General features: G+C 34.8%; 3 protein-coding genes and 1 non-coding gene across 16 annotated transcripts; 3 read left to right on the top strand and 1 right to left on the bottom strand.

Moving 5' to 3' along the window:
• Positions 1 to 518: 518 nt before the first annotated feature.
• LOC100797008 (pentatricopeptide repeat-containing protein At2g13600) lies at positions 519 to 8,374 on the top strand. 4 transcript variants are annotated; one of them, XM_006601139.4, is made up of 8 exons: positions 601 to 750; positions 1,054 to 4,213; positions 5,522 to 6,293; positions 6,412 to 6,470; positions 6,660 to 6,815; positions 7,310 to 7,350; positions 7,645 to 7,664; positions 7,975 to 8,374. In XM_006601139.4, the coding sequence occupies exons 2-6, from the start codon at positions 4,025 to 4,027 to the stop codon at positions 7,340 to 7,342; spliced, it is 1,209 nt and encodes a 402-aa protein (XP_006601202.1). In that variant the 5' UTR covers positions 601 to 750; positions 1,054 to 4,024; the 3' UTR covers positions 7,343 to 7,350; positions 7,645 to 7,664; positions 7,975 to 8,374. The 4 variants fall into 4 exon arrangements, with proteins under 4 accessions (XP_006601200.1, XP_006601201.1, XP_006601202.1 ...); XM_003550176.5 differs by lacking the exon at positions 7,645 to 7,664 and having other exon boundaries at positions 602 to 750; XM_006601137.4 differs by lacking the exons at positions 5,522 to 6,293; positions 6,412 to 6,470; positions 6,660 to 6,815; ... (1 more) ...; positions 7,645 to 7,664; positions 7,975 to 8,374 and having other exon boundaries at positions 519 to 750; positions 1,087 to 3,933.
• On the bottom strand, positions 8,065 to 14,566 carry LOC121173886 (heat shock protein 81-1-like). The gene is made up of 2 exons (XM_041011427.1): positions 13,954 to 14,566; positions 8,065 to 8,165 (listed from the first exon to the last, which is right to left on the bottom strand). The coding sequence occupies exons 1-2, from the start codon at positions 14,564 to 14,566 to the stop codon at positions 8,065 to 8,067; spliced, it is 714 nt and encodes a 237-aa protein (XP_040867361.1).
• Positions 10,125 to 27,934, top strand: LOC100797548 (putative pentatricopeptide repeat-containing protein At1g16830). Of its 10 annotated transcripts, none has more exons than XM_041011462.1 (14): positions 10,125 to 10,317; positions 10,439 to 10,494; positions 12,237 to 12,325; positions 15,518 to 15,631; positions 17,403 to 17,504; positions 17,964 to 20,819; positions 21,254 to 21,432; positions 22,401 to 22,878; positions 23,149 to 23,475; positions 24,779 to 25,550; positions 25,669 to 25,727; positions 25,917 to 26,396; positions 26,892 to 26,930; positions 27,540 to 27,934. In XM_041011462.1, exon 6 carries the CDS (start codon positions 18,083 to 18,085, stop codon positions 20,012 to 20,014), a length of 1,932 nt encoding a protein of 643 aa, XP_040867396.1. In that variant the 5' UTR covers positions 10,125 to 10,317; positions 10,439 to 10,494; positions 12,237 to 12,325; positions 15,518 to 15,631; positions 17,403 to 17,504; positions 17,964 to 18,082; the 3' UTR covers positions 20,015 to 20,819; positions 21,254 to 21,432; positions 22,401 to 22,878; positions 23,149 to 23,475; positions 24,779 to 25,550; positions 25,669 to 25,727; positions 25,917 to 26,396; positions 26,892 to 26,930; positions 27,540 to 27,934. The 10 variants fall into 10 exon arrangements, with proteins under 10 accessions (XP_040867396.1, XP_014625217.1, XP_040867401.1 ...); XM_014769731.3 differs by lacking the exons at positions 15,518 to 15,631; positions 17,403 to 17,504 and adding an exon at positions 10,636 to 10,692 and having other exon boundaries at positions 17,964 to 20,102; positions 20,764 to 20,819; XM_041011467.1 differs by lacking the exons at positions 15,518 to 15,631; positions 17,403 to 17,504.
• On the top strand, positions 16,733 to 16,807 carry TRNAP-UGG (transfer RNA proline (anticodon UGG)). Its single transcript has one exon. It is a non-coding gene; the product is annotated as a tRNA-Pro (tRNA).

The following is a 27,934-nucleotide window of genomic DNA, read 5'->3' as shown; positions in this document are numbered from 1 at the left end:
TGAAAATGGTGTCGTCAAGCTGCTAACAGGGTTGTTGCATTTTTTATTATATTGTAAAGTAGATTTTGTTTGCTACTTTGCTTTTAACACTTCTGTATTGATGCCGATGAATTTGGGAATAGTGTACTTCTCTTTGTTATGGAGCAAATTTTCATGATATTTGCATAGAAAAACGTAATGCACAATGTTATAATAGTTCATTTTTTTAATATTTTTTCCTTGAAAATATGAATGATGGTGTCAACCATTATATGATCTGTTTCTATTTGAAAGACTGAGAGAATTCTCATCAGGCCTTTTATGTTTTCCTTACCTATAAAGCATTGTAATTTGTAATAATTTTTTTTTCTTATAAGTTTTTCTTGCTTAGTGAATTACGTTACTTTGCTCAAAATTTTAAATTTTGTAAATTGTAATACCAAGTGTACATTGATTACCAGTGTGTCTACATATTCTTTTTTTCATCTCTTCTGTGTTGTACAATTTAGTGGTTGCTCTTGTTCTGTTTAATTTCATCTTTTCTTTTTGTGGAATTTAGAGAACAAAGAGTTATGTAGTTGTTCTATAAGTTTAAAGGTTGAGGTTATGAATTTTGAATTGTGAATAAGTTGGTTAAGTAGCACTTTTTTTTACCTTGACCTACTTGGTTTCAACTAGCTATTTTTTTTTTTGTTTTGCAAGCAGGCAAATGAAGTCGTGAAAGCAAATAACTTGTCTGATGTCGTTGTTGTATTGCATGGGCGAGTTGAGGTAGACTCCTTTGACCAATATATGGTTTTCATTTTTCATAAATGCTATACTTTATACCATAGTTACTTAGTGCATGATACTCTTTGGTATGTGTATGGATGCATGTTATGTAGCATATCATATGTCGGGGGTATATTTCATTTTGGTATATTATTTAAATTTGTAATATGTTTTACAATATTAATTAGTATCTATTAATATAATTTTTTGATTTTTTTAAATTTTCAATATCTAGGCACACATATATATAATTACTTTAAATTAATTTTTCTTATATTTTAATAACTTTAATCATTATTTTAGGTTAATATATTTCGGGCTTTTTTCCTTAACAAGGTGTTGATCCAATTATGAGCCAACAAGGGTAATAGGTGAAGCTGGAGAACAGAATGAAAAACACTTGTCCGTGCTTCCCATTGAAATCATGAATATGCGAGTAAGGAACCTCACAAAACCAAATGTCTTACATGCAACTGTCTCAGAAGTTTTACGATGCTTTCAAGCTGTGTGGGTCCCCACCCATTGCTCGCAAACTTCATGCCCAACTCATACTCTCCGGTTTGGATGCTTCCCTTTTCTTACTCAACAATCTACTGCACGTGTACTCCAACTGCGGCATGGTAGACGATGCTTTTCGCGTTTTCCGCGAGGCCAACCATGCCAATATCTTCACTTGGAACACCATGCTCCATGCCTTTTTTGATTCGGGTCGAATGAGGGAAGCAGAGAACTTGTTTGATGAAATGCCCCTGATAGTGAGAGACTCCGTTTCATGGACCACCATGATATCCGGCTATTGTCAAAACGGCCTCCCTGGTCATAGCATCAAAACTTTTATGTCAATGCTCCGGGACTCCAATCATGACATTCAAAACTGTGACCCCTTTTCCTATACTTGTACTATGAAGGCTTGTGGCTGCCTTGCCTCCACTCGGTTGGCTCTTCAGTTGCATGCCCATGTCATCAAGTTACATTTGGGAGCCCAAACCTGCATTCAGAACTCCCTTGTTGATATGTATATTAAGTGTGGAGCAATCACTTTGGCTGAGACTATTTTCCTTAACATTGAAAGCCCAAGTTTGTTCTGTTGGAACAGTATGATTTATGGATATTCTCAATTATATGGACCCTATGAAGCTCTCCACGTGTTCACCCGAATGCCTGAACGTGACCATGTTTCTTGGAACACGCTGATCTCAGTGTTCTCTCAATACGGCCATGGGATCCGCTGTCTTAGTACGTTTGTGGAGATGTGCAATCTGGGGTTTAAGCCCAATTTCATGACTTATGGCAGTGTACTCAGTGCATGTGCTAGCATTTCTGATCTGAAATGGGGTGCCCATTTGCATGCTCGGATTCTTCGCATGGAACATAGCCTGGATGCGTTTTTGGGAAGTGGTCTCATAGACATGTATGCCAAATGTGGATGCTTAGCACTGGCGAGGCGTGTGTTTAACAGTTTAGGGGAACAGAATCAAGTTTCTTGGACTTGCTTCATTTCAGGGGTTGCACAGTTTGGACTTGGTGATGATGCTTTGGCACTATTTAACCAAATGAGGCAGGCTTCTGTGGTGTTGGATGAATTCACCCTTGCGACAATTCTTGGGGTTTGTTCAGGTCAAAATTATGCTGCCTCTGGGGAACTACTTCATGGATATGCAATCAAAAGTGGGATGGATTCCTCTGTTCCTGTGGGGAATGCAATCATTACAATGTATGCAAGGTGTGGTGATACTGAGAAAGCTAGTCTTGCATTTAGATCAATGCCACTAAGAGATACCATATCATGGACGGCCATGATCACTGCATTCTCTCAGAATGGAGATATTGACAGGGCCCGCCAATGTTTTGATATGATGCCTGAGCGTAATGTCATAACTTGGAACTCCATGTTAAGCACATATATTCAACATGGCTTCTCGGAAGAAGGGATGAAGTTGTATGTTTTGATGAGAAGCAAAGCAGTCAAACCGGATTGGGTCACTTTTGCAACATCTATCCGGGCCTGCGCTGATTTGGCTACTATAAAACTTGGGACACAAGTCGTATCTCATGTGACAAAGTTTGGGCTTAGTTCGGATGTTTCAGTTGCAAACAGTATTGTCACCATGTATTCAAGATGTGGACAAATCAAAGAAGCACGGAAAGTTTTTGACTCAATACATGTGAAAAACCTGATTTCCTGGAATGCCATGATGGCAGCATTTGCTCAAAATGGTTTAGGCAATAAAGCAATCGAAACATATGAGGCTATGTTGAGGACAGAATGCAAACCTGACCATATAAGCTATGTTGCTGTTTTATCTGGTTGCAGCCACATGGGGCTTGTAGTTGAGGGGAAACATTATTTTGATTCCATGACTCAAGTGTTTGGCATTTCTCCAACAAATGAGCACTTTGCTTGTATGGTAGATCTGCTTGGCCGAGCAGGGTTACTAAACCAGGCCAAGAATTTAATAGACGGAATGCCTTTTAAGCCAAATGCCACTGTTTGGGGTGCTCTACTAGGAGCATGCCGAATCCATCACGATTCAATACTAGCAGAAACTGCCGCAAAGAAGTTGATGGAATTAAATGTTGAAGATTCTGGAGGTTATGTTCTTCTAGCAAATATATATGCAGAGTCTGGGGAACTAGAAAATGTTGCTGATATGAGAAAGTTAATGAAAGTGAAAGGAATTCGAAAGAGTCCAGGTTGTAGCTGGATAGAGGTTGATAACAGGGTACATGTGTTTACTGTAGATGAAACCAGTCATCCACAGATAAACAAGGTATATGTAAAACTGGAGGAGATGATGAAGAAGATAGAAGATACAGGAAGATACGTTAGTATCGTCTCTTGTGCCCATAGGAGTCAGAAATACCATAGTGAAAAGCTTGCTTTTGCTTTTGGGTTGCTTAGTTTGCCACCTTGGATGCCTATACAAGTAACGAAGAATCTCCGCGTCTGCAATGATTGTCACTTGGTAATAAAGTTGTTGTCCTTGGTCACCTCAAGGGAACTTATCATGAGAGATGGATTTCGATTTCATCATTTCAAGGATGGGTTTTGCTCCTGTCGAGACTACTGGTAGTCTGGTGTACACATTATTCTTTTCTATATTTTCTTAGTGCTTCCTCTCCCATTGCTTCTGCTTTATACCTTTTTCCTTATGAAAAGCCAACAATCATTATTTTTAAAAAGTATGTTATCTGTACTATAATTGTTACATAAATTATCCAAAGATCATGTCGGTGGCGGCTTGATAAAAATTTTACTAGGTTTCTGAATAATATGGTTAATGTTTATGGACAAGTAAATGAATCATTGGCTATTTCAAATGTTGTAGAGCTATTTAAACTTGTTTTTTTAAGCACCTCAACAGATCCTCAGGCACCCAAATTACTAGATGACATTCTTCGGCGATACTCACAGCATGATCTATTTGCTGCTTTTAACTATCTTAAAGAGAAAAAAGTTTTGGTAAGTCGTTATCAATCTCTCATTGTTTGCATTAATTGCATCAGATGTGATGTTGATTGGTTATGTGCTTAAATTGACCCTGTGCTGTTGATTGCTGTAGTCATCTTTATATTGGTCATCATGTGAAATAGTAACATGCCTCATAATTTTATAAAGCATTTTAATTACCATGTATGAGCCAGATTATGTTTTCACATGTGTGTGGGTGTGTAGACTCATTTCTAAACCGTAAAGCCTGTTTTAAATGAAGTAATATTTATCTTATAAGAGAGTTGTAGCTTAACATAAGGAAAACGATATGCAACATGGTTATATATTTGAAGGCAGTTGCTAAGAGAATATTATGTCAAAATTGACTTAATTTGGTGATAAAATATCTATATTCATGTTGTCAGTATTAGAATTAAGCACATGTAAACAAGAGATAAGCACATGCATAACTCAGATTAGCTGTTACTGATTTTTAGCTGATTGAGTAATTAATTCCTGTATGTTAGCCCTTAGAATTAGCATCAGATTCCATTCTATTGAATTCTGTACAGATTATAAATACTCTCCATTTTAGCTGATTATTCGCATAATTCGCCAAATTCTATCCGCATGTTACATGTACAAAGGTTTACAAGGATTAAAATATACATAAAAGTTGCTACATGTCCCCCCAATATAGGTTGTACATCCTTGTGTATTTGGAAAAATACCTAATACCTATTCAAGCTATGAAATTCACTTCAAAATCATTGGTAGCCACACACTCTTGGGACGTGAGTTTGGAACTAACTCAATCCCAAAAGTTAGCTCATGGGGCGAGGATTGTCTTCCACTTATATATTCTATCTTGGCGCTATCTTTAGCCGATGTGGGACTTCGAGTTTTCCCAATACACACACTATTAAATCCCAAATAAGATAAAAGTAATCAGGGTCACTATAGTGTTGTTCTTAATTCTCAGATTTACTAAGACTCAATTTTACTGATAACTCATTACTAACTGTAATGGACATTTTCCTTTGACCTTAAAAGACATCATGGATGTTGCCTTAGATTTCTGAAGAGGTTAAAACTATGATGAGCAAAGCAACCTGAATGTGTGTGTGTGCCCACTTTAAGATAGTTTCTGGTACTGTTGCCATTTATTTTAATTTCACTCTCCACTTTAAGATTTATTTTACTACCTGGTTTATTTTTCTCTTCCTTTCTCCTTTTTCTCACTAGTTAATGTTTTATATAGACAACCTGAACATGTGCATGTGTGTGTGTGCCCATGCATGTTTTTGTACAAATTCTAATTACATCGACATTTGACAGGTTGGGGGCACTGGCAATGAACGTTTTGAACTATCACAACATTTCTTGCAGAGTGTTTCCAAGTCACCATTTCCATTTAATACTGGAAAGCAAGCTGTTAAATTTTCTGCATGGCTGGAGGAAAGAGGCAAAGACCTCACAGAAGTGGGCGCTAATCTTGCTGAAGATCTACAATGTGGGGACATTTTTCATTTGCTTGCTTTAGTCTCATCGGGTGAACTTTCAATTTCTCCATTCCTACCAGATAATGGTGTTGGAGAGGCTGAGGACTTGAGAAGTGCAAAGCGTAAATATGATACTACCGAGTCTTCATATAGTGATAAAGCCAAAAAGTCAAAATCCTTCTTTGGAGTAGAAGGTGAAATTATTTCTCGTCGGGAAAAAGGTTTTCCTGGTATCATCATTTCTGCACACCAAACAACAATTTCAAGAGCTGATATTTTAAATTTGTTGAAGGATAATGATAACTATGGCCAAACTTTTGACGAAGATTTCCAATTAAACATTGGCCAAAGCAGTAATTATTCACTTCCTGACAATATCTTGGAAATCACTAAATCTTCTGACCCTGTACCTCTGGAAGAAAATCATAGTGAATCACCCTGGGAAGCTATGGCAGGCTATGCACGACATTTGTTGTCAGAATATTCCAATAAAAAACATGCATATGCAATTTGTGCTGAGGTCTTCAGGGTTGTTTATGCTGCCATCCAAAAGGCTGGTGACCAAGGATTAAGCATGGGAGAAATTTCCCGGGTTATAAACTTGCCAGGTATAGATTCTGAGATTTAGCCAAGCATAAATTTGACTTGAAATCGATTAATATTTATATAGATTTTCAATTATTTATACTTTGAAAATGATTATTGTTCTTTGGCTTTGTCTTCCAGGAGCAGAGACAGATGTCTTGATTGTTGATGCTCTTCAAGCATTTGAGCAAGCCTTAAAGGTTCCTCCCTCCTTTTCCTTGTTTCAATAGTTTATTGCATGTGTTTGTTTGCAACTAATGGTTTGACCCAACAGAAAGCAAGTTTTTTCCCTACTTCTACACATACCATGGCTTGAGACCCAAAATCATATTCAAACACAACCCAAGTACTAAACCATGTTTTTTCATAACTTGTTATTTTTGGATCAGGTTAATGCTTATGATACTGTCCGTGTTGTTGATGTCTTATACCGTCACAAGTACTTTTTGACACCTATGTCTGATTTTCATCTTTGTGTTGTACAACCTTCCTCAACAAAAACCATCAAGAAAAGTGATCATACATGTGAGCTTTATGAATTGGAGGTATGCAAACTCTATAATGCTACTTTATTTAATATATTTGAAATTTCATACAACTTTGAAATGGGATTAGCTCTGAGTGATGCTGCATAATATCAAGAGGGCCTAAAGGAATAATGAAAAAGGATTTGCTTTTATCCTATCCTTGTTTACAACCTTACTTAACAGATTTCTAACAGAATCATAAAAGAAGATAAGAAAGATATTTTGAGAGAGAGAGAACTTGGGAAGCAAGAAGTGAAAAATGATATTAAGCCGCTGAACTTTGTGTTACAGTTTGGTATATATAGGCTAGAATAGTTAGTTGTAACCACTAACCTTTAAGAGTTGTAGTTTGCCTCACCTTTCTTTATGTGTGTGGATTTCAAGTAAAATCTGGCAAAATCTCCTTTTGCAGCATTATAACTTGAGGTGCAGTGTAAATCAAGTTTTACAATTTTTAATCCTTCATTAGGAAATGGAAAAATCCACTTACGATTTCATTTTGTATGTGTTAGGATGGGGTATTCTACATCATATGCACGTGTTGAATCCACAGGTATTTTATCAAATTTTTCAAAATTCTGTACTTTTGTTATGAAATTGCTAGTTACTAGTTAAGTCATGTGCTGACTTCTATTCTGAAATTTCTGGACTATTATCTCCATTTGTTTTTTTCTTAAAGAATCTTTTAAAGATAAGATTGAGTCAATGATCCTTTTCCTGAGGTATTATTGAAATATGCCTCCACCCTCTCTCGTTTAAAATTATGCAATGAACCTCCAATGGTTGGCAAAATCTATTCCTACACTTACTCTCTGTGTGCCCATGCTTGTGTTGTTTGCAATCACAGATTTTGTTCTTCCATACAAGGTGAAAAGAAGCTGATAAGGGATGATCTATGTATATTATGAAACTGGAGAAGATTCAAGCCTAGAATTTTGCAAGCCTATAAGTTTCTCAATGTCTAACTCCAATTTATTTCAATGTCATTTATCAGATAAAACTATATAAGTATAATAGAAAAGGTCATTGGTTTTATGCAAGGCTTTATACTATTATTTTTTTCATCTGGTGATTGTGAGCCTAAACGTTGATATGATTTTCTTAATGTTGTCACTGCCTTTATTACTCTGTTTGTGTGCTGGTTTTGAGCTTATATGCTGATTCGAGTTTCTGACAGAACTGTAGAACTCTCTTGGAATTGATGGTTCTGGATAAACACCTAATTGTGAAGAAGATGCATCAAAATATGTTAGATGGGGGACCCTCCTTACTTCCGGAACTTATCGGAAGCAAATCCAGTCAACCGAAGTTGATATGCCGAGAGCATTTCTTCGCCAATCCCATGAGTACTTCCTTGTTGTAGGGAATCTGTGGCATTGACATTAGACATTAGTACTTGTTATATAAAAAACATATTTATAGGCAATTTTGGATACTGGTTTAAGTTATATTTGGAAGAAGTGTAACTTAGGCAATCCTAGTAAATATGTTTCAGGCTAGGAACTTAGGATTTTGGATATTTGACAAGTTTGGTTGCTACAATCCTACTTGAGTATAGCAGGTTGGTAAACACATCATTCAGATTTTTTCTTATTTACTAGCGCTTCCTAACCGGGCCATGTCGGGTTTTTTTGGATTTATTTTAAAATGTAGGAAAAATAATATAATACAAAATAAAAATGAATTTATATCATAGTAAAAAGACACATTTTAAACACCTTTAATATTAAATAATATTCATTATATTTGGACAATAATATTTTATATTTGAGTCAATAAGATTTTATTCAATAAACTATCTTATTTTTAATATTTTTCAAAATAAATTTAAAATTATAAAATGTATAAAAACAGTAATACATTGAAAATTTTGATCAAAGTAAAAGTATTAATGTGTATACAAAATATGTGATAGTTTCGTAACCAATTTATATACACAGTATTTTCTTTTTATCTATAGAATATATATAGTCCTTTATCGGATTTGTACTTGTTTTTTGTCTTCTTGAGTAGTAATCTCTCTTTTATGCATAAATATCTTTTGTTCATATAAAAAATTAATATTTAAGTTTAAAATAATTAATATTTAATTGAAGTAAAAGTATTAATATGTATACATAAAATATGTGATAGTTTAGTAATTTATTTTTATACACAGTATTTTTTTTTATCTATAGAATGTATGGTCTTTTTTTTATTTTGTACTTGTTTTTTGTCTTCTTGCCTAATAGTATCTCTTTTATGCATAAATATCTTTTGCTCATGTAAATAATTAATATTTAAGCTTAAAATAGTAAAAGACCAACAATTTAATATTTTCGCTATAGTTAAATAAGACGTTACAGAAATAGTAATATATATTTTCATATACTAAATTATGTAAATGAATTGTTAAATGATTTTTTATTTATTTTTTAAAACCAAGATAACTAATTAAAATTGTTTCAATGTAAAATTTTACTTTTATAAATAAGTGTATTTTGAATCTGAGTAAAAATAGGAGTGATCCGTGCACCGCAGGGGAATCTTACTAGTGTTACTAATAATACATAGTTTCACCTAAAATGCTGCAAGATTGTATTATTGTATGTCTTGTAGTAAAGTAATTGTTTAAGGTAAAAGTTGTAATCCATACAAGAGGGTTCAAATGTGTAACATTCATCTAAATTATGAATTTGTTTTCTTTATTAAAAAACTCCCCTATGTTATAAACTTGTTAATTTTGTAAGCCTCTTGAAAAAGTTAAAGAATCATTGAAAAACTTCAACCTTTTAAAAATTTCCTAAACCAACATATAATAAAGCATGTGTACTCAAGATAACTTGTATTCAATTCGAAAACAAAAATTGAATCATTTACATAAATTTGAGCCTACATTATCCAAAATTTAATAAGACAAATCTAATTAACCTAATATTTTAATATATAAAACTAAAATTAAGATGTATTTTATACTGGTATCGTAGATTTTAAAATAAATAGTATTGATATAAATACCATATTATACAAAATATTCTTAAGTTAAAAAGCTTATTATTAATATAAAATTGTTAAAAAAAGTATAAACTTTTAAAAAAAGATAAATAGTTTGAGTCCATCTTCAAAATATGCAATTAATTTTTAAAAACTAAACATAGGTTAAAACATCTTTAATAAAATTATCAAAGTTAAAATTTATAACCTGCAAAATTCTTAATCTGTTTTTCGTTAAAATTACATGCAATTTGCCTAAAATATGCAAAACCCAGTTGATCATAATAGAAGGGGTAAAGAATTATACTCTTGAGGTAATTCCCTATGCAGCTAAAGGATGTTCCTGCACGTGCCACACACGTGAGTGTGTCTTTTGGATTCAGGCGTGCACGTATTCGATCACTTCTTCGAAATCTCCCATTGACGACGCGCTTGCCCTAGCAGCAGCTTCTCTCCTCTGCCGTTTGCCGTGCTCCGCGCTCCTCGTCCGTTTGTGCCTGAGCTCCCATCCATGCCGCCGATGTAACTTCCGTTACCACTCACAAAGGTCGTACATCTTTCCGAGATCAGCTTGTAGTAAAATACCCCTTTTAGTTCTGTACCCCTTTTACAATTTTATTGTGTTCATAGTGCCGTGCTTTTTGTCTAATCTAGTGCTGTAATTGCAGAGGGATGACATCGTGAGCTTCCTTCGCTTAACATTGTTCGTAGTGCTTTTGTTAAGGTATGAGTAATTTCGCAGTTTGTTTGGTCATTGTTCTGCTGAGGGGGGTGGCCCCTGTCTGGTGGCCTTCGCAAATTATTGATATTTGTGTCATGTGTTGCTGTCTTCACCTTGTTCAACTTCTTTTGGTGCTCATTTCAGGGTCATGTCACCAGTAGGGGATCCAGTTTTTGCAAAAAAAATTAAAACTAAATATTGGTGGGTAACATGCCTTGCTATCAACACCGTTCATTATGAATGACTGTTAATCCTACCCAATTAATGATCTCATTTCAAGATATGGTTGAAGCATATCGGAACATGTTTTGAGGAAAACCAAATTAAAATTTTGAGAGACAAATAGTGTAGTCCTATCTCACTAGCCGTTTATGCAACAAGCATGTTGTGCTATGGTGCTCAAGGAGTGAGTGAGATTATTCAATCCTTCAAGTGAGAGTGTTTTGGAATATATTTGTGGTCACTTTTAGTCCATCCTTGCAATTACAATCAGCAGCGATTCATTTAGCATAAGCAATTTGATTTCATTTTGTATGCTTGTTGGCCTTAGAATAGACCAATGTTCACTTTTTGTAACATTACTGTTTTCTTCGTACGAATTGGTTCCGTTGATAAGTTTTCCTTAGAATAGACCACATTATTGGTGCGTGCTAATGTGCTGGTATATAACTAGAGAGTTGTCATTTGTCCGCTTCTTTTTACTTTTTTGGTACACATCCACTATAGTTAGCACTAATTTTGTATTCTGATGGGTTTGAAAGTTAACGCTAAATCATGAAGTCAGCCATCCGTTGATTGATTTTTTTTTATACACTACTTGTATTTTTCATTAAAAATAATGTTCAAATATATAAAATTATTATAGGTGACAATTTTTCTAATTACTGTATGCTGACAATTTAAACTTGCAATTAATCTTTAGTTAAATTAAATAATTTTGTGTTAATTGATTCATGTGTATGGTTTCATTATTATAATGTCCTTGTTCCAACAAAGGCTATGACAAAGCATTTTAAAAAGCCCGGGTTTACTCAAATCCAAACCTTGACCAAAATAGTTGCCAACTAGGGACTAAATGTAGGAACTGATAGTTTTCTTTGTTATGGTTTTTGTTTTAAAATTTATTGATAGTCTATTTGTTTCTAGTCCAGTCCATTTATTACTGCTAGACAACTGGAAATCCTGAGAAATTATTATGATTGACTTACATACCCAAAAAACAAATGAGTACTCTACTCACATACCCAAAAAACAAATGAGTACTCTACTCACATATATTTGTCGCATAACAAATTGCTCCAGATCATGTATAAAAATTTAAATTGGAAACTTAGTGCAATAAAGCAACAAAGTGATAGAAAGTAAACCGAAATTAGTAATTGAGTGATAGAAAGTAAACCGAAATTAGTAATTGCTATTGCTAGGTCATTTTGAGGTCCTTCCATTCTGACTTTTATCTATGTTTAGAAGAATTTCGTTGGTTAAACTATTTCTTTGTGCCTTATAGTTCCTATTTTAAATTTTAGTCGTTGCAGAAGAAAATTGTGAGTTGTAGTAGCCATATGAGAAAACATTAAGTGCTAGCCTCTACACATGCATAAGAATGATTAGTTTATATTGTCATGAGAAATCGCATCCTGTCATCCATGTCATACAGTACCATACTAATAAGTTCTACAAAGGTCTTAGTTATACTCAGTTGTAATCACTTCAACCTGAAAATCAATTTTCTGTTGTAATGACAGGTTCTTGAATTGAATAATAAAGTATATTTGGGACATCGTGTTCGAGTTTTTATTGCTAAAGGAAAGGGTCAATATACCTCCAATAGAAGGTAATGTACATATTTAATGAAACTTTGCAATTGCTTTGCCTCTGGTAACTGTTTGTGGACAAAAACTCCACTTTTTAAGCATTTCTTATTTTTAAATTGTACATTTACCAGCCACAGTGGTATTTTACTAGCACTGGTGTAGTTCATGGATAAGCTTTGCATAGATAGGAGAGAGAGTGAGTAGAGAGAAAGAAAGAGACACGTGACAAAACTGTAATCGGACACCCTTGAATGTATAGTGATCCTCATATTTTTATAACAAGGTTAACAGAGTAGTGCATAAGATGACTTCCCCTCGTGCTGGAGCCTTAATAGAAAGAGACCATGTACATTACAACTTTGTTTTGGGTAGCCTTTGCAGCTTCAAAGTGGTTGTGCTGTGGCAGCAGCCACTTAGATTCAAAAGGCTGTTTTCTACCATGGCCATGGCATGGCCTTGTCTAGAATTATTGGGGCCTAAGAAAAAATTCGATTGTGTGAGTTCAATAATCAATTATTAACTATATCAATTTATTTTATATATGTTAATTATTAAATTTTATGGATTTTATAAATAATGATAATAAAAATATTGTGTCATCTTTTTTTTTTTTATCATTCAGCATAATAATATAGGCAACAAAACTAGCACAATCTACAGCTTCCAAGAGAAGCATTTGAACATCAGAAAGTGCTCCAAAACTATGCGGGAACAGAGTCATTGTTGTTGTGTGAATTTTTGTATGAATTTGATGTATATACATTTATGGGTGAACTTTATTTGTTTATATTTTGACTCCCCTCCTATCTAAGTTTAGGTCCATCCCTTTATGATTGATTTTTATAATAACTATCTTCAAAATCATACCGATGATGATTTAAAATTAATTGACAGTGTAAAAATATTTTATACTCTGAGTCCATAACCATTAAGCTCATCCTATAATCTCAACAAGTGTAAATAAGCATTTTTGTTATTCATACAGTGGCACATTTTATTTGTACACTTATCTTATAATTTTAAACATTTTATTACACTTATATTTAGTTTTTTATAATAATTTTATATTTAAATTAATATACGTATGTATTGTTAATCTACCGTAAAATGGATTGGTCATCAAGGCTTCATTATATTTAAACTTTATATAACCTATATAATTGGTTGATACATTGAGATAAGATTTTATTGTGAAGAATAATTTATTTAGTAGATAAATCCTTATTCGATTCTCTCTATGTAAAATTTTATTAAACTAACAACAATCACACACTACCACGAGCGGGATTATTTTCCGCCCCAGAAAAAAATATTGAAACTCTATATTTTCACCCTTCCACTTTATTCTAAGTTTTATTTTTGTCCTAAATAAATTAACCTTAGTTTCTACTTTCTAATGTTATCCAAGTCCCTCTAAAAAAAAATGTTATCCGAGTCTGAATCCGATTAAGAGGCCAACTCGACCCAATAAAAGTCACGTATCCAAAACCAAAATGGATACTCTCCAACCAACACGATTTAGATAACAAGATAAACCTCCAACTCTGTTCCTGCAAAACGAAAACCTGACTTCATTGTTCCTTTGTAATATCCTCGTCACTCTCACACAAGAGAAGCACAATCTACATCATCATTCAGCATTTTTTACCTTCCGTGAGGGTATGGTAGAACTTAAGCAGCCAATCTTCCTTCTTTTTCTTCTTGTCTTCGCTCTCATCAAGTTTTAGGCCTTCCTTGCTAGCAGAGACCAACTTCTTTCCCGCAAATTCCTTAAGCTGACCAACAGCATAGTCATCAATAGCATCAACCATGTAGAGAACCTCGTATCCCTTCTTCTTAAGCTTTTCAAGGAAGGGGGAATTCTCGACAGCTTTCTTGCTTTCACCAGTAATGTAGTAGATGTCATTCTGTCCTTCCTTCATCCTGGTAACATAGTCCTTCAGGCTGGTCATGTCATCACCACTCTTAGTGGAGTGATACCTGAGCAATTCAGCTAGCTTTGTCTTGTTCTGAGAATCCTCATCAATACCAAGTTTGAGGTTGTTAGAGAAGGCTTCGTAAAGCTTGTTATAGTCTTCCTTGTTCTCAGCAATTTCAAAGAACATGTCAATGCACTTCTTCACCAAGTTCTTGCTGATGACTTTCAGGATCTTGTTCTGCTGCAGCATTTCTCTAGAAATGTTGAGAGGAAGATCCTCAGAATCCACAATACCCTTAACAAAGCTATGATATTCAGGCATCAACTCCTCACAGTTGTCCATGATGAAGACATGGCAAACATACAGTTTGATGTTGTTAGGCTTCTTCCTGGTGTCAAAGAGATCAAAACATGCCCTCTTGGGGATAAAGAGGACAGCCTTAAACTCCAGCTGACCCTCAACAGAAAAGTGCTTAACAGCCAAATGCTCTTCCCAATCATTGGTAAGACTGTTGTAGAAAGCAGCATATTCTTCTTTCGTAATCTCTTCGCTATAGTTAAATAAGACGTTACAGAAATAGTAATATATATTTTCATATACTAAATTATGTAAATGAATTGTTAAATGATATATTTATGAATTGTTAAATGATATATATTTTATGTAATAAAAAATTTATCAGACGCACTCAAGATCCAAAAATCTAGTCCCAAACAAAAAACACGTACACACACAAAAACAACCATCCCCTTGATAAGTTGAAAGTTAGAAATTGAAACATAATACTGAATTTGTTCTAACTTGAGAAGAGTTAGTTTGATAAGTATCATTGTGGAATAGTTGGCCCCAAAAACACTATAGTGGGATGACCAATGTTTTAATGTTATTTATAATAAATATTTTATATATTAATTAAATATTAGGATTTGAAAAAATTTAACAGATTTTACAATGTTTTAGGATATATTTTATGATAAAATATTTAAACATTTATTAAAATAGAAAAGATATCACATCATTTAAATAATTTTTATTTGATACTAAACAATAATTAGAAAATATCTCTATTTAAATTCGATTAGAAAATAAAACTTGACTATAATGCATATAAATTTGAATTTTGAGCAAAAGAGGTAAGAAAGTTATATGAATAAGTATTTAATAGTTAAAATTGACAAACCAAATACAATTTGTGTTGGAAATAAAACACAAGAGTTAAAATAGCAAAAAAAAAATGGTGTCGTTTAAAGTTAGAGTTGTGATAGGTATTTCTTTTTTCTAACCCCCTAACAGTGCAGCGTGAGAGCAAACAATCAATAGAAGCTGCAGAACGGCATTGCAACACGATTTGCTCACCCATGCCACCATTTTGGCCGTGAAAAGCACTGTTCCAGTCACAATGACCAGGTGAGGTATGATGATGCTTGGAGGAGTAGGGTGCCATGTGTGATGTTCTGGCACAATAACACCAATATTATGCACGATTAACTACCATGCTAGGTAATAAATAAAAAAATCTTGATTCTATGTTTTTTATGATATGCCACCGTCTTAATAATTGTGGTCCTTATAAAATTGTGATAACGAATAAGACTTAATATATATTTGTTTTTATTTTTTTTATAGAGCAGTTCCTTAGCTTATGTCCATATGGCCCATGATATTGATACTCTGTTTGATCTTGACACCCTCACCTTTATTTTATTTTATTTTGACAAAAATGTCTTTAACGGAAACCATCATATAAAATTAAACAACGAAATTTACGGAAACTAATTTTACAAAAAGCTAAGGAAGTAGAGGGTGAGAAGAAGAAGAAAATGTTTTTTAGACATGAGCCTGTCCATATGGGTTACATTTTCAGCCCACATCCCACAATAGCACGCAGCCGGTATACCAATTACCCCGAGTGCATCCCCCAATTTTAGAATCAAACAAACCTCAGTCCAAGAACCTTGTGCCTTCAGAAACCCTGACGTTGATTCAAATTGTTTGTTCGCACTTCAATCTTCAAGTGATAAGTACACTCTTCTCTCCCCATTCACTCGCATTGGCTTTCATTGTTGTCAAATTCAGATTAGGTTTCCCTTTCTCTCCCTCTTTTGTTATCTTATCGATTTTGGTTCATGCCCTGTAGTTTTCTTTCTTTATTTCTTTGTTTCTTTCTTCATGTAATCCTGCAGCAAGAATTTTGTTTCTGTACTTTATTTTCCACCAATTAAAACATACAATTTTCTCTGGTGCATCTACTCTGAACACCGAACACCTTACTAAGCACTACAGGTAGCCTGAGCCGTATTTTTTTTAATTCAAGTGAAAGAGGAAGCAAAAAAATGTGAGCGCTCCTGCACTATACGGCTTTTTGGCGTCGCCCTATCTGGAGGCAGATTTTCTAAAAAAAGCGGTTGATTACTCGGATTGGTTCTCACGTCCCTATGCCCAAAAGGATGGATGAGTTCGGTTCAAGTCTTCATCGATCGGGTGGATCTATATGCTGAGGGGGTGAGACGAGGTGTAGCGCAGTCTGGTCAGCGCATCTGTTTTGGGTACAGAGGGCCATAGGTTCGAATCCTGTCACCTTGATGTGAAGGGCTGAAGTGCACAGCCTAAAGAGCACCCATCCCCCCGTAAACTTTCGCTCTTAGAAAGAGAAAGCCAAATGCGCTATACATGTTTAGCAAACTTCTTCTTCACACATGCTGGTTTTTTCTTTCTCTTTTAAACTTGAGTCTGTCTATTATTGTATAAGCACTTAGATATCATATAATTTATTTTTATAATTGAAGAATTCAGTTTAAACTATTTTCACATAAGATATGTATAAGCACTTAGATATCATATAATTTATTTTTATAATTGAAATTGAAGAAATCAGTTTAAACTATTTTCACATAAGATATAAGTTGTTTTCATCATTTATCCTAGAAAGCTTATTGAAATAAGGAGAAAACAACTTACGGACATACCATAAGCTATTTTCATAAGTTTTTGCAACTTACAGAAGGGCTGATAAGCCCAAGTAAACTTTAAATAAGCTCTTCTAAACATACCTTAATTTGATCATTGCTTAGGAATGTGAATGCGTTGTTCTAGCTTGAATATATTTAAAATGCTGAGAAATGTGATTATTTTAGTAGGGATCCAAGTTCTCATATCTATAGATTCTATGTCTTTGCAGTTCCCATTTTTGAATTTAGGTGATAAAGAATTTATTCATTTGAGTTGCACAGTTTTACCAGTACCAACAGTCCAACACCATCAGGCCCTACTAACCTGGAAGGTGTGCATTTGTTCTTTTTATTATTGTTGTTGGAGACAAGTGATTTGGTTATCTCCCTTTTTTGGTTAGTTAGGCAATGTGAGAATCTGTGAATTAGGGATTGAGAAACTTTTTATGATAGGTTTGGTTTGCCTGTTATTTTTCCTAAAGACAAATGATACTATTTAACCAATCAGATAGGAGCCTTGCTAAAGCATATTTCATTTACAATATCTCTATATGCCCCATGTAGTTCCTTTTGGACTATGATGCCTCCTTTCTTCGACCTTAGTGCATCGATGTTTATGACTAATGCTTTATGATTAATGTTTAAGCACGGTGAAATGTGCCTAATTTTATGAATTAGGGTTTTGAGTGCGATTAGGCTAGTGATCCTCTCATAAACTCTTCATTTTGTTCTTGTTTCTGCCCACTATTTTGCACTGTTTGTGATTAATTTGTGCTTGCTGTTTATTGTAGTACGAGCCAAGGACTTAACGCGGGAGTTACAATGAATGGGGTAAGCAGCCAGCCAGTTTCCCAAGTGAATTAGGGTTTTGAATTGAATTGATTTGATTTCGACATCAAAGGGAACAGGGATGAGGTATAGAAGAACCCATAGAATAGCAGTGGAAGGGTGTTTGTGTTTGTGTCGCTCATGGCATTCATCATCGAAATGGCGGAGGAGGAATACAGTGAACAGCGAGACATTGTCGAGATGTCCATCTGATTTGATTGCCTTCTCCCTTTTCCTTTGGTCAGCCCAACGTCGCCGCCACGACTCATTCGCCTTCGATCGCATAGTGACTGTGCTCCGTCGGCTCACTCACCGCTACGACACCGTTCCAGCCATTCTCTCTCACTTGGAGACCATCGGCTGTGCCTCTCTCACAAACCCTGTATCTCAGTTGGTGCTGTTGAGGATTTACTCGCGTGCAGGTATGTATGCGATGCTCTTGGAGGCTTATCACCACTTGCAAGCCTCTTACGCTTTTGTCCCCGATACCTTTGCTCGTAATTTGGTCATGGACGCTCTCTTTAGGGTCGGCCACTCCCATCTCGCTCTCACCCTCACTCTCTCTCTCTTCAACCACACTCATCCCCCTAATTTCTTCACCTTCCACATTTTGCTCCTCCATCTTTCCAAACTAAACAACAACAATCTCAATCTCAACCTCCCTCACATCGCTCGTATGCTCAGACTTATGCTCTGGGCCGGTTATTCTCCCTCTCCTCTCACTTTTCAGATGCTTCTCAATTCTCTTTGCAAGATTAATGCATTCCCACAGGCTTATCAGCTCCTCGCTCTCATGACGGTTCTCGGGATCAATTTCTCTGTCAATATTTGGACCATTCTCATCCATAACTATTGTAAATTCGGCCGCCTTCGTCTTGCTAACAACCTCTTCCACAATATGCTTCAAACTGGTTGTTCTCCTAATGTTGTGACATATACCATCTTATTTAAGGCTTTTATGCAATCCAACATGCCAAGCCCTGCTTTTCGATTGTTTAATGTCATGTTATCTTCTGGCCAATCTCCGGATTTAATTCTTTGTAATGTATTAATTGATTGTCTTTCAAAGGCTGGAAGGTGCCAGGATGCAATTCAAGTTTTTCTCAGTTTGTCAGAGCGAAACTTAAAGCCTGATTCTTATACCTTTGCTTCATTGTTATCTACAATCTGTCGTTCCAAAATGTTTTATCTCTTACCTAAACTAGTTCTAGTCTCTAGACATGTAGATGCTGATTTAGTGTTCTGTAATGCTCTTTTAAGCTCTCTTACTAAGGCCGACCTTCCTTCTCTTGCTGTTGGATTCTATGACCATATGATTGATGAAGGTTTTGTGCCAGATAAATATACTTTTGCTGGATTACTAAGTGCACTCTGTTGTGCGGGAAGAGTTGATAAAGCAGTTAATGTGTACCATGGTGTTGTAATGAGTTATCATGACATTGATGCTCACATCCATACTGTAATAATAGTTGGTCTTCTAAAGACCGGAAAGTTTCACAAGGCTGTCAGTGTTTTAAGATTTGCAGTAATGAATAAATATCCACTGGACACTGTAGCATACACAGTTGGCATCTGTGCACTTCTTAGAGGTAGAAGAACTCAAGAGGCTTGCACATTGTATGACCAGATGAAGAACGATGGTCTGAAACCTAGTGTTCATACCTATAATATGATGCTGTTCACTTTTTGTAAAGAAAGGGATCTCCAGATGATAAAACAGATACTGCAAGAGATGATTGATTCAAGGATATATTTGAGTGGCAGAAATTTCTCCAACTTGTGTAAATATATGTGTAGATCAGATACTCATCTTTCTCTTTTAAAATTGTTGGCTGAGATAAGAGATTTGAGGTTATTATCTGCCAAGGCATTGCATTTCTTAAACTTTGACAGGCATGCTGATGGTGTACAAGCAAAACATAAACATCAGGCAGAAGATAATACAGAGTGGAACCTAATTTTGGATACATCCAGTTCTGAAGATCTGTCAGATGTAGCTGCTTCAGTTGGTTGATCTTTTATGCTTGCCATGTAGCTCACTTCTGCTTGAAGCGTTCATTCAATTTCTATACCATGAAATTCATTAATCTATCCACACCCCGGTAATAATTAGTAAATCTTATGCTTTTTGTTTGTATGTTTTCTGTGAAGGAAGGGACAAGGCATGAGTGTTATCATATTCTAGTTAATAGTAGATCACTAGTATCTTTATGGAACTTATCCCTACCTCCCCTAATTTTTCGGTCCTTGATTTTAACATGCTTTCAGCAGGCTTGCAGACATTTTATTAACGGTCACATATTTTAATGTCATGTTTGATTGGAACTTTTCAGATTTGAATATTTCATTGTATCTTTGATAATATGTTTTGTCGCTAGCCTCAAATTCATAAGTCTGTTTTGCATCCGTGATCCCGGACTAAGTTTACCTGTCTTGTGATTATTGTAGTATGGCCAAAAGATTGCTGCTTTCATGCAATAATTTGTTTTTCGCAGATAGTTTGCACAAAAGAAAGACTGCAGAAAAGTAGTTGTATTGTTTATGGATCCCGCCTCTTCCATATATTATCTTGATATAAGCTGGAATGAGATAGCGAGAAAAAGGCCACAGAAATGTATAATCTTTCTAGATACATTATACTAGTTTATAATGGAAGCTTTGATTACTTTTTTCAATATCTGTGGAAAAAAAGTGAATTGTTGGCAGTATTTTTTATGCTTTCACTATCTTGTGTTACATCAGATTGTGTGTACTTTGTCACAGATGTTGCAAGCGATACCTTTGGTATTACAATCTTCATTGGCGTCGGTCTCTTTCAGGTACAGTCTGAATTTATTTGTCACGAATAAGTTATCTGTTTGCTTCATCATCTTGGATGGTTCCTTAATGCTTATATCTGCTTTAAGACTATAATAATTTGAAAATGGTGTCATCAAGCTGCTAACGGGTTGTTGCATTTCTGATTATATTGTAAAGTAGATTTTGTTTGCTACTTTGCTTTTAACACTTCTTTATTGATGCCGGTGAATTTGGGAATAGTGTACTTCTCTTTGTTATGGAGAAAATTTTCATGATATTTGCGTAGAAAAATGTAATGGACAATGTTATAATAATTGTTTGTAGATACGTGGATGATTGATTAATTTGTGAGGAGGTATATTGTGTCCTTGCAAAACTTTTTATTGGTGAACATCAGCCAAATTAATGCTATTTCAAAAGTTTGTTTAATTGTGTTCAGTTGGTTTTGATATAGTGGAGACACCTTTGCCTTCTGGTATGTTAGACTTGAGGGTTTAGTGGATGGTGATGCTGATCAATGCAGGCAGCAATCTGAAGAATGGTAGTAAAGGGTTGGTGAAGGCTGGTTTGTAAACAGAATTCACACCTTGGTATGGACGTGCCATTGGAAGACCAAAGGAGGAGAGTACAAAGGTAAGTGGAAGCATGACTGAGGAAGTAGTTACTTGCGTTTTTATTTGTCTTTGTTATAAAGGAAAGAGGAAGACCAAGAATGACATAAGAGAAAGTTGTTAAGAGATTTCATGGTTAATAATATATGTACTAATTTGGTTTTTAACTAAGAAGACGCCCAATAACATTGAAGAAAGTTGTAACTGACTTCACATAATAAGATAATGCTTTTGTTGCTGCCGCACGGATATGTCAACCAACATTAAGATTTTTTTATAAAAAAGAATTCTATAAGATGAGATAGTGTTGTGGAATTTATGAGGATAAATGACGCAATGAAACTAGAATAAGAAAGAAGCGAATTAAGTGGTTTACTTCAATTACTCTAAAAATAAAATAAAATTCTGTCAATAATGATTTAAAGGACAGTAATGATACATAAATTATCATCTATTTTAAGCATCATGTCACTATTTTTTTTTTGTTATCACATCATAAATCTTATCTGACCTATCATTTCTCCTTTTTTTTTTTTAATTCTTTCTCTAGGTGTTAGATAACAAGTGTTTATCAAACATTTTTCTTTAAAAAATTTAGAAGACAATGAGTATTTCTAACTATGGTTGGGAGGCAGGCTTCCTGCATTGTCTTCCTATTCAAACACTTGTCGTTAGTCACATTCTCATGTACATAAATAACTTTTTTTAGTGCACAACTCTATTTTGATGATCATGAGTACTATATGCATCATTTACCAAAGAAATTGCTTATAATTGATCATGATTACTGATTTTATGACACGATTTTAATATTAACGAGTTTTTTTTTAAAAAAAATGGCTTAAATTATAATTCATAAATAGCTTAAGAGTATTGATAAAAAGTACATTTCCCCCCCTGCTCGTATCCATTCTATTGCTCTGTAATTTGAAGGCATATTTGCTGTATTATCTATGTGGTCTGAGTATCTATGATTTTATATCATTTCAGGCAGTTGGTGATCCAATATGTTAAACATCGTGCTGTTCTTGGTGCCAAATATCATCGCATAGATTGGACATCCATTTCTGATCTTCCAGCTTCTCCAATCGCTTGTATGAGAAGAATGAATTCATTGAATAGTAACATGAGATTTAGGAAAGCCGTGAATAAACTCTGTAACATGCTCAGTGAATGATATGCAAAGCAACTGGAAAAGTCCCAGTACTCGTCATTAAACAATGATTGCAAACAGTTTGTGCGATCCCAGTCCTGTGAAGGTATCCTCAATAATTCTAGTCCTGATGCTGAAATTCAAATTACAAGTCTAAACAAAGAAGCTTGGGATGACTTTGAGAACAAAAATATCAAGATGGCCCTTGATGAGATTCTTCGCTGTAAGATGATGGCTAAGCTGGGTGCCTCCTCCCAAAAAGGTCAATTGCAATATGATGGGTGGTCAGATGCAAATGCGAATGCTAATGGACTTGTAATTCTCTAAGACTTAAACAACAATAATGTCAAGTCATTGCTTCCAAGTATCTAAATGAGACTTAACATATTTCTGGCTGGATCTAGTATTTAAGTTTTAATTTCATAATTTTCCTTTGTACTCCTCTCATTTTCCTTGTTGGATGAATCATTTTTAATTTTTATAATTTGTTTTATAGTCTTCAGGTATTCTGGTATTAGAGTATACTATACTCTAATATCTGGAATCTGTATGATACTCTGACAAAAGGAATCTTTTTTCTGGTAGGAATCTCAAGAAAATGAAGAAATTACATCAGCTATTCCTTGTGATAATATTCAGAGTCATGGGAAGCCCCATACATTTTCCGCCCAAAGATCACGTCGGCGGCGGCTTGATAAAAATTTTACTAGGTTTCTGAATAATATGGTTAATGTTTATGGACAAGTAAATGAATCATTGGCTATTTCAAATGTTGTAGAGCTATTTAAACTTGTTTTTTTAAGCACCTCAACCGATCCTCAGGCACCCAAATTACCAGATGACATTCTTCGGCGATACTCACAGCATGATCTATTTGCTGCTTTTAACTATCTTTAAGAGAAAAAAGTTATGGTAAGTCGTTATTAATCTCTCATTGTTTGCATTAATTGCATCAGATGTGATGTTGATTGGTTATGTGCTTAAATTGACCCTGTGCTGTTGATTGCTGTAGTCATCTTTATATTGGTCATCATGTGAAATAGTAACATGCCTCATAATTTTATAAAGCATTTTAATTACTATGTATGAGCCAGATTACGTTTTCACATGTGTGTGGGTGTGTAGACTCATTTCTAAACCGTAAAGCCTGTTTTAAATGAAGTAATATTTATCTTATAAGAGAGTTGTAGCTTAACATGAGGAAAACGATATGCAACATGGTTATATATTTGAAGGCAGTTGCTAAGAGAATATTATGTCAAAATTGACTTAATTTGGTGATAAAATGTCTATATTCATGTTGTCAGTATTAGAATTAAGCACATGCAAACAAGAGATAAGCACATGCATAACTCAGATTAGCTGTTACTGATTTTTAGCTGATTGAGTAATTAATTCCTGTATGTTAGCCCTTAGAATTAGCATCAGATTCCATTCTATTGAATGCTGTACAGATTATAAATACTCTCCATTTTAGCTGATTAGTCGCATAATTCGCCAAATTCTATCCGCATGTTACATGTACAAAGGTTTACAAGGATTAAAATATACATAAAAGTTGCTACATGTCCCCCCAATATAGGTTGTACATCCTTGTGTATTTGGAAAAATACCTAATACCTATTCAAGCTATGAAATTCACTTCAAAATCATTGGTAGCCACACACTCTTGGGACATGAGTTTGGAACTAACTCAATCCCAGAAGCTAACTCATGGGGCAAGCATTGTCTTCCACTTATATATTCTATCTTGGCGCTATCTTTAGCCGATGTGGGATTTCGAGTTTTCCCAATACACACACTATTAAATCCCAAATAAGATAAAAGTAATCAGGGTCACTATAGTGTTGTTCTTAATTCTCAGGTTTACTAAGACTCAATTTTACTGATAACTCATTGCTAACTGTAATGGACATTTTCCTTTGACCTTAAAAGACTTCATGGATGTTGCCTTAGATTTCTGAAGAGGTTAAAACTATGATGAGCAACCTGAATGTGTGTGTGTGCCCACTTTAAGATAGTTTCTGGTACTGTTGCCATTTATTTTAATTTCACTCTCCACTTTAAGATTTATTTTACTACCTGGTTTATTTTTCTCTTCCTTTCTCCTTTTTCTCACTAGTTAATGTTTTATATAGACAACCTGAATATGTGCATGTGTGTGTGTGCCCATGCATGTTTTTGTACAAATTCTAATTACATCGACATTTGACAGGTTGGGGGCACTGGCAATGAACGTTTTGAACTATCACAACATTTCTTGCAGAGTGTTTCCAAGTCACCATTTCCATTTAATACTGGAAAGCAAGCTGTTAAATTTTCTGCATGGCTGGAGGAAAGAGGCAAAGACCTCACAGAAGTGGGCGCTAATCTTGCTGAAGATCTACAATGTGGGGACATTTTTCATTTGCTTGCTTTAGTCTCATCGGGTGAACTTTCAATTTCTCCATTCCTACCAGATAATGGTGTTGGAGAGGCTGAGGACTTGAGAAGTGCAAAGCGTAAATATGATACTACCGAGTCTTCATATAGTGATAAAGCCAAAAAGTCAAAATCCTTCTTTGGAGTAGAAGGTGAAATTATTTCTCGTCGGGAAAAAGGTTTTCCTGGTATCATCATTTCTGCACACTAAACAACAATTTCAAGAGCTGATATTTTAAATTTGTTGAAGGATAATGATAACTGTGGCCAACCTTTTGACGAAGATTTCCAATTAAACATTGACCAAAGCTGTAATTATTCACTTCCTGACCATATCTTGGAAATCACTAAATCTTCTGACCCTGTACCTCTGGAAGAAAATCATAGTGAATCACCCTGGGAAGCTATGGCAGGCTAGGCACGACATTTGTTGTCAGAATATTCCAATAAAAAACATGCATATGCAATTTGTGCTGAGGTCTTCAGAGTTGTTTATGCTGCCATCCAAAAGGCTGGTGACCAAGGATTAAGCATGGGAGAAATTTCCCAGGTTATTAACTTGCCAGGTATAGATTCTGAGATTTAGCCAAGTATAAAATTGACTTGAAATCGATTAATATTTATATAGATTTTCAATTATTTATACTTTGAAAATGTTTATTGTTCTTTGGCTTTGTCTTCCAGGAGCAGAGATAGATGTCTTGATTGTTGATGCTCTTCAAGCATTTGGGCAAGCCTTAAAGGTTCCTCCCCCCTTTTCCTTGTTTCAATAGTTTATTGCATGTGTTTGTTTGCAACTAATGGTTTGACCCAACAGAAAGCAAGTTTTTTCCCTACTTCTACACATACCATGGCTTGAGACCCAAAATCATGTTCAAACACAACCCAAGTACTAAACCATGTTTTTTCATAACTTGTTATTTTTGGATCAGGTTAATGCTTATGATACTGTCCGTGTTGTTGATGTCTTATACCGTCACAAGTACTTTTTGACACCTATGTCTGATTTTCATCTTCGTGTTGTACAACCTTCCTCATCAAAAACCATCGAGAAAAGTGATCATACATGTGAGCTTTATGAATCGGAGGAAAGGGATACTACTTCTGTTGATACTTCGAGGTAAAGAAACGCCGCTATTGATAGCGTGCAGACATTGACAATTCTCAATCTTCCACATGGGGATGTGGATCCTGAAAATCAAGCTTGTGATAGGAATGAAGGCTGTAAGCAAAACAGACTTGGCTTATCCAGAGTCAATCATAAGAAAGAAACTCTCGAATTTTCTTCTAGTAAATCATGTGTGCCAATATTGCCATGGGTCAATGGAGATGGGATCATCAACAACATTGTTTACAGGGTACTCAGACGTCGTGTTCTTGGAATAGTGATGCAAAACCCTGGGATATTGGAGGTATGCAAACTCTATAATGCTACTTTATTTAATATATTTGAAATTTCATACAACTTTGAAATGGGATTAGCTCTGAGTGATGCTGCATATTAATATCAAGAGGGCCTAAAGGAATAATGAAAAAGGATTTGCTTTTATCCTATCCTTGTTTACAACCTTACTTAACAGATTTCTAACAGAATCATAAAAGAAGATAAGAAAGATATTTTGAGAGAGAGAGAACTTGGGAAGCAAGAAGTGAAAATTGATATTAAGCCACTGAACTTTGTGTTACAGTTTGGTATATATAGGCTAGAATAGTTAGTTATAACCACTAACCTTTAAGAGTTGTACTTTGCCTCACCTTTCTTTATGTGTGTGGATTTCAAGTAAAATCGGGCAAAATCTCCTTTTACAACATTATAATGAGGTGCAGTGTAAATCAAGTTTTACAATTTTTAATCCTTCATTAGGAAATGGAAAAATCCACTTACGATTTCATTTTGTATGTGTTAGGATGGTATTCTACATCATATGCACGTGTTGAATCCACAGGTATTTTATCAAATTTTTCAAAATTCTGTACTTTTGTTATGAAATTGCTAGTTACTAGTTTAGTCATGTGCTGACTTCTATTCTGAAATTTCTGGACTATTATCTCCATTTGTTTTTTTCTTAAAGAATCTTTTAAAGATAAGATTGAGTCAATGATCCTTTTCCTGAGGTATTATTGAAATATGCCTCCACCCTCTCTAATTTAAAATTATGCAATGAACCTCCAATGGTTGGCAAAATCTATCTGTGTGCCCATGCTCGTGTTGTTTGCAATCACAGATTTTGTTCTTCCATACAAGGTGAAAAGAAGCTGATAAGGGATGATCTATGTATATTATGAAACTGGAGAAGATTCAAGCCTAGAATTTTGCAAGCATATAAGTTTCTCAATGTCTAACTCCAATTTATTTCAATGTCATTTATCAGATAAAACTATATAAGTATAATAGGAAAGGTCATTGGTTTTATGCAAGGCTTTATACTACTATTTTTTTCATCTGGTGATTGTGAGCCTAAACGTTGATATGATTTTCTTAATGCTGTCACTGCCTTTATTACTCTGTTTGTATGCTGGTTTTGAGCTTATATGCTGATTCGAGTTTCTGACAGAACTGTAGAACTCTCTTGGAATTGATGGTTCTGGATAAACACCTAATTGTGAAGAAGATGCATCAAAATATGTTAGATGGGGGACCCTCCTTACTTCCGGAACTTATCGGAAGCAAATCCAGTCAACCGAAGTTGATATGCCGAGAGCATTTCTTCGCCAATCCCATGAGTACTTCCTTGTTGTAGGGAATCTGTGGTATTGACATTAGACATTAGTACTTGTTATATAAAAAACATATTTATAGGAAATTTTGGATACTGGTTTAAGTTATATTTGGAAGAATTGTAACTTAGGCAATCCTAGTAAATATGTTTCAGGCTAGGAACTTAGGATTTTGGATATTTGACAAGTTTGGTTGCTACAATCCTACTTGAGTATAGCAGGTTGGTAAACA

The sequence above is a fragment of the Glycine max genome, chromosome 17 (assembly GCF_000004515.6).
Source record: "Glycine max cultivar Williams 82 chromosome 17, Glycine_max_v4.0, whole genome shotgun sequence".
Taxonomy (NCBI): domain Eukaryota; kingdom Viridiplantae; phylum Streptophyta; class Magnoliopsida; order Fabales; family Fabaceae; genus Glycine; species Glycine max.
The sequence above is the reverse complement of the archived record's forward strand: the minus strand, read 5'-3'. Positions and strand labels throughout refer to the sequence as shown.

What these genes read in the sequence shown, in the direction of transcription:
- LOC100797008 (XM_006601137.4), top strand. Translation starts at nt 1,209, where the DNA reads ATGTCTTACATGCAACTGTCTCAGAAGTTTTACGATGCTTTCAAGCTG.
- LOC121173886 (XM_041011427.1), bottom strand. Translation starts at nt 14,566, where the DNA reads ATGGACAACTGTGAGGAGTTGATGCCTGAATATCATAGCTTTGTTAAG. An exon ending in CTACCATACCCTCACGGAAG is followed by an intron (nt 8,166 to 13,953) that starts GTAAAAAATGCT and finishes TCAATGCCACAG; the next exon opens with ATTCCCTACAACAAGGAAGT.
- LOC100797548 (XM_041011467.1), top strand. Translation starts at nt 18,083, where the DNA reads ATGAGGTATAGAAGAACCCATAGAATAGCAGTGGAAGGGTGTTTGTGT.